The sequence below is a fragment of the Colobus angolensis genome, unplaced genomic scaffold (assembly GCF_000951035.1).
Source record: "Colobus angolensis palliatus isolate OR3802 unplaced genomic scaffold, Cang.pa_1.0 Scaffold36, whole genome shotgun sequence".
In the NCBI taxonomy this organism is placed as follows: Eukaryota; Metazoa; Chordata; class Mammalia; order Primates; family Cercopithecidae; genus Colobus; species Colobus angolensis.
In genome coordinates, this window is record NW_012116932.1 from 7,961,699 (window position 1) to 7,967,842 (window position 6,144).

At 39.3% G+C, this 6,144-nt stretch overlaps 1 protein-coding gene across 1 annotated transcript in view; it reads left to right on the plus strand.

Moving 5' to 3' along the window:
* The window catches only part of TRA2B (transformer 2 beta homolog (Drosophila)), a 23,130-nt gene that overhangs the window by 11,902 nt on the left and 5,084 nt on the right, over positions 1 to 6,144 (plus strand). Inside the window, 3 exon segments of the mRNA XM_011953422.1 lie at positions 1,914 to 2,076; positions 3,533 to 3,721; positions 5,354 to 5,469. Coding sequence (XP_011808812.1) covers positions 1,914 to 2,076; positions 3,533 to 3,721; positions 5,354 to 5,469 — 468 coding nt within the window.

Sequence of the window (6,144 nt, forward strand, 5' to 3'; positions counted from 1 at the left end):
AGCCAGGATGGTCTCGATCTCCTGACCTTGTGATCCGCCCGTCTCGGCCTCCCAAAGTGCTGGGATTACAGGCTTGAGCCACCGCGCCCGGCCAACCAAAGATTTTTAAAAATAGGTTTATGTATGTTGAAACGGGGGAAAAGGGCAATGTTTGTTCAATATGGGTGAGAATTTTAACAGGAATAATGTTTATTTTCCAGTTAATGTGTCAGAAAAGACCTACTAGCAGATATAAAAAGTCATGTCCAGAAAGATAAGGGAGGTCACCTGATATTTTTTTCTTCATAGTGGCAGCTCTCGCCGTCGGGATTATTATGACAGAGGATATGATCGGGGCTATGATGATCGGGACTACTATAGCAGATCATACAGGTAAGTTATGAGGTAGAAAGGTCAATGTCTGAATCTCAGTAGTGTACAGAGCAGCCCTATGCTTAAGTTTTAGCCTTTGGTAAAAGCTTTGCTTTAGTACTTTTACTCTGAGAAATGCAGAGCAGAAGCGTAAATCAGATTTTAAGGTTCTGTGTCTTTTAATCAATTTAATGTGTAATTGGATTTCTGTTCAAATATTCTAGAATATAAAAGGGATTTAGATGATAACTTGTAATGTTAATAATAAAATGTTGTATTCTTTTTAAACATTGAATGAGGCTGGGCGCAGTGGCTCACGCCTGTAATCCCAACACTTTGGGAGGCCAAGGCAGGCAGATAACCTGAGATCCAGCCTGGCCAACATGGTGAACCCCGTCTCTACTAAAAATACAAAAATTAGCCCGGGCATGGTGGTGCATGCCTGTAGTCCCAGCTACTCGGAAGTCTGAGGCAGGTGAATTGCTAGAACCCGGGAGAGAGGTTGCGGTGAATTGAGATTGCACCACTGCACTCCACTCTGGGCCACAGAGCGAGACTCTCTCTCAAAAAAAATATATATATATAGATATAGATACAGATATAGATAATGAAAGCAGAATTATAGGCTGAGACGGGAGGATTGCTTGAGCCCCAGAATTTGGGACTGACCTGGGCAGCATGGGGAGACCCCATCTCTAAAAAGTTGAGGCAGGAATCTGGGGAGATTGAAGCTGCAGTGAACCAGGTACACTCCATCTGAGTCTCCTCCCACCAGAGCAAGACCCCACCTTAAAAATTAAAAAAAAATAAAAATTATAGCCTCTGTCTTAGTCTTGTAAAAGCAAATTTCATAAGCCATTTTGGAAAGCCACCACTTTTCAGGCAGTTTCTTGGAATCTCTAATGCATGCATCGTACACTTAGAGGGCAGGTAAAACTGATGCCTTGAAAGAGTCCAGAGAATAATTTTTTTTTTTTTTTTTTTTTTTTAATGTTGGTGAAGAGTAGGCTATATATATACACATCCTGGTTTGCCTGGGACAATACCAGTGTATGCCTGTGGTCAGGCATAATAGCACCCCTTTTCCTAAATGTGTCCTGGTTTCGATGACAACTTAGAGTCACTCTAGTTAGTCAAGAGCCACTCGATTTTTTTTGTTTTTGTTTTTAACTGCTGGGGAATACTTGTGATTTTGTTACTGTATTAAGTTAATGGTGGGCATAATGGGAGACAGAAAAGTAGAGAAATGGTTTTCTGAGGGGGAAAGATGGGCACAAGCCAACCTAGTAAAATGCTGCATGCCTTGATTTGCAAAAGATAAGTAATGTGTCTTTAATTGGAAGAAATACTGGAGGAGAGCTTGTGGTTTTTAGAACGCTTCCTAGCAAAGTTGAAATGACTTAATAATTAGAGAAGAAAAGTATTGATCCTGTTAAGTTGGTAACCATGTTAGCATATTCCTGGATTGTTCCCTCTTTTGGAGTTTACCTTTAGAATAGAGTAATAAAGAAGATAGTATCTGTTGTCAGTCGTAACCTTAGGGAGATGTCTTTGTCTTGCAGGTCTAGATCCAGAAGAAGCTCCCGAAGGCATTATACCCGGTCACGGTCTCGCTCCCGCTCCCATAGAAGATCACGTAGCAGGTCTTACAGTCGAGATTATCGTAGACGGCACAGCCACAGCCATTCTCCCATGTCTACTCGCAGGCGTCATGTTGGGAATCGGGTAAGGCGAAAAACTGGTTTTGAAGCAGTGAACTGCCTAAATTTACTTTTTCTTAAAGTTAGAGCTGATTTTGACAATAGAGCTTTAGCAGTGGATGCCTGAGGGAACTTTTTAGTGTTTTGAGACTGTCTTTTAAGTTAATCTTCATGATGGGGTCTGCGTTTGGGCTGCCTGTCATTTAAGCATAATACTGACACAATGGTGTAAACTCCTTAGCCCATCAAAAGAAACTTCCCACTGCGCATTACTGTACTGTACTATAGTATTAGCACATTAGTTCAAAATACAGTTGTATGCTAACGTTACTCTTTTTTTCCAGGCTGCATAAACCCAGCTAGATGCTCTCCTAACTTTCTCATTTAGTTTGAAGCTAATTTCTTTTTGGTGGTGTTAAAGTGTTTTTTACATTTCATGAAAGACTTCAAATAAGATGATATTTATTGTGATTTCATTGTATAATTCAAGTGGTTTAGGAGGAGGGTGCAGGGGGGCTTAATGTTTTTACAGTAGAGTAGAATTTTTCCCTAGTAAATTGTTAGTTTATGAAATAAATGGAATCTTTAGGTAAATTCATCACAGCATCTGGAATGTTAGCAACATATGGTTCACTCTTTATTCTTTCCTCTGTCATCTTTTTTTGAGACAGGACCTCACTGTCACCCACTTTGGAGTGCAGTGGTGCAATTTCAGCTTACTGCATCCACTACCTTCCAGGCTTAAGCGATCCGCTCACCTCAGCCTCCTGAGTAGCTAGGACTACAGGCATGCACCATCACACCCAGTTACTACTTGTATTTTTGTAGACGTGGGGTCTCTGTGTTGCCCAGGCTAGTCTGAAAACTCTCCTGAGCGTCAAGCAGTCCACCAGCCTTGGCCTCCCATAGTGTTTGGATTTCAAGTGTGAGCCACTGCACCTGGTTAGCTCTTGTTTCTTATGATTGCAAGCTGTTTATGACCTGTAAAATGGTTTGGTACACATCCCCTTGGGCTTCATTTATGTACATACACTTGTGTATTGTGTTTCTTGAAAAATCAAACCATACATGCTCATCAATTCAGAGCATTCAATTGAATGGAAGGTGTGTCAACATTAAAATTTTTTTTAGCTGATGGACTCTGTGGTTCCAGTTATCCTTGTGTGTCATGTTACGAATATGTGGATTTTTCTCAAGAGTAAATTCATAGAAGGAAAGATGCCAGGTTGCTTGTCACCAGCACGAGTGCTTGTTTCCCCACTTAATTCTAAGGTTGAAATTTTTTCTTTTGCATTTTTCCTACCCATTCCCAAAAATGCTTATAGTACTTGCTGTAATTTTGTAATTTCTAAGTGGTATTTGGTCTAATTACTATGTAATTTTCTTGTTAGTGACATTTTGGCTAGTATATAGCTCCCTTTTTAAAAAACTTTGATTTTATGACAACTTTCCGAAGTTTAAAATTTTTTTTTTTTCCCTAGGCAAATCCTGATCCTAACTGTTGTCTTGGAGTATTTGGGCTGAGCTTGTACACCACAGAAAGAGATCTAAGAGAAGTGTTCTCTAAATATGGTCCCATTGCCGATGTGTCTATTGTATATGACCAGCAGTCTAGGCGTTCAAGAGGATTTGCCTTTGTATATTTTGAAAATGTAGATGATGCCAAGGAAGTAAGTAAAAGTCGACCTGTTCCTTTGTAAACCACCAGTTCAATTGTTAACGCCAAGTACCAGTGACCAGTTGCTAGGATAGGGACAAGAACAAGTCAATAATACATTGAACTTTTTCTCCAGCCTCTTGTGGAGACTGAGGTACCTGCACAATAACAAAAAATTTTGTATAATTTGGAGAAGTTGGTCCTACCACCTACTTGATTAGTTGCCACCTACTGGGGTCAACTATACCCCAATTCCACCAGGATATGTAGTCAGTGTTTACATTGAGTTTACATTCTAGAGTCGAAAATAACCAAAAGCAAAGTTATGTTCCTTTTTTGGCAAGTGAATGATGTCGTATTTGGATTTTGATTTGAGGCAGAATATAGAAGGAGTCAAGATTTGATATGTGAGGCTAGATCCCATTTAAGAAATTCAGACTTCAGGTACAGTAAGGATGGTAGCTAAAGTCATCTGCAATATAGAGAAGAGGAAAAACTGAGAAACACTTAATGATAAGCTCTCTCATAGTCAATGTTGAGATTAGGAATTGAGCTCCAGGTAAAATCACTTTAAGTAGGTCTTTATGGAAATTAAAATTTTTTAAAACGATAAATTTTTGAAGGGGTAACTACTAATGGAACAATTAAAAGCTGAATGCAGCTAGTTACAATGAGTGACTTTGTGGAATTGTAAGATTTGAAGAGAGATACACAGCTTCATTTTAGGAAGAATTGAGATGCCAAAGGTGTAAGTAGGATTAGCTTGAGTTCGCCCATTTCCTAATTAAATTTTTGCAATGGGATCATAGCTCTCGGAAAATAGCATAAATTTTATCTTAATCTCTAGTGCCAGAAACTAACTGGGGCATAAACACTAGCTTGAACATCTGAACTGGAATATAGCATAGTATTGGAATTAGAAATTTTAATTCTATTTAGGTAAAAGGATGTTTCCTCAAATTATGAACAAACTTGAATGTGTTCGAAATGGGTTATTTTTATTTTTTAAATGTATGCTGTTAATACGGACTCTGGGAAAAGGATCTATGTACTTAAGACTTTGCTTCAGTCTTAGCTTTTGGCTTCCAGAGAAGGGCTAAGAAAACTTCAAGGGTTAAATAATACGTTCCGGTTTCAGTCATAGGATCTCAGTCACAACTATTTAACTCTGCTGTTTGAACCCAACAGCAGCCAGATAAATGAGTGGGGCCCTATTCCAATAAAAGATTATTTTGGGGCACTGGAATTTGGATTTCGTGTGTTTCTTCACTTGTCATGAAATACTTTTTTTTCCCCCTAGTTACTTAAATTCTTAGCTTATGGGTTATACAGAGACAGCCGGCTGGCCAGATTTGACCTACAGGCTGTAATTTGCCAATTGTGTGCTGCTTTGGAGCTGGAAGTACTGTCAGGATTATAGTTAGGTAAAATAATTGCTTCAACTTTTTATGAGTAGCTTTTACAAATGAACATTTAGTGGAGGGAACAACACATTGTAAGTGTTGTAAGCCAGAACCTTATTTTCTGGCTAACATTAAGATAACTTAATGTGCCTAACTGAGGTGTCCAGTGGGACCTTACTCAGCTACGGGATAATTAGTGGCTTTGTTCAGGATGTATATAACAATTTATTTATCTTTTGAAGGCTAAAGAACGTGCCAATGGAATGGAACTTGATGGGCGTAGGATCAGAGTTGATTTCTCTATAACAAAAAGACCACATACACCAACACCAGGAATTTACATGGGGAGACCTACTTAGTAAGTTTATTTTCAAAATAAATATAATTGGTAATTGTTCACTTACCAAAGAAACACATTAGTGGAAAGTCTTCAGCACTTAGATTTGTACCATAAACCTGACTGTTGATTGATTTTAAGTTTAACTATTACAGGTAAAACTGTAAATCTTAGTCAAATGCACTTTTAAATTTTCTTTTTTGTTTTTGTTGTTGTTGTTTGGTTTTGTTTTTGTTTCGTTTTGAGACGGAGTCTCACTCTGTCGCCCAGGCTGGAGTGCAGTGGTGCAATCTCGGTTCACTGCAACCTTCGCCTCCTGGGTCCAAGTGGTTCTCCTGCCTCAGCCTCCTGAGTAGCTGGGACTACAGGCACGTGTCACCACGCCCTGCTAATTTTTTATATTTTTAGTAGAGATGGGTTTTCACCATGTTAGCCAGGATGTTCTCAATCTCCTGACCTTGTGATCTGCCCTCCTCGGCCTCCCGAAGTGCTGGGATTATAGGTGTGAGTCACTGTGCCCGGCCTAAATTTTCTTAAATAGAGCAAAGTGATACTGTTTTCTTTCCTCTTAGAAATATGTGGGATATGCAAATTGACCTCTGGCAGGATCTGTGTGCCTCCTTAACCAAAGATTTTTTTTTTTTTTTTTGAGACGGAGTCTTGCTCTGTCGCCCGGGCTGGAGTGCAGTGGCCGGA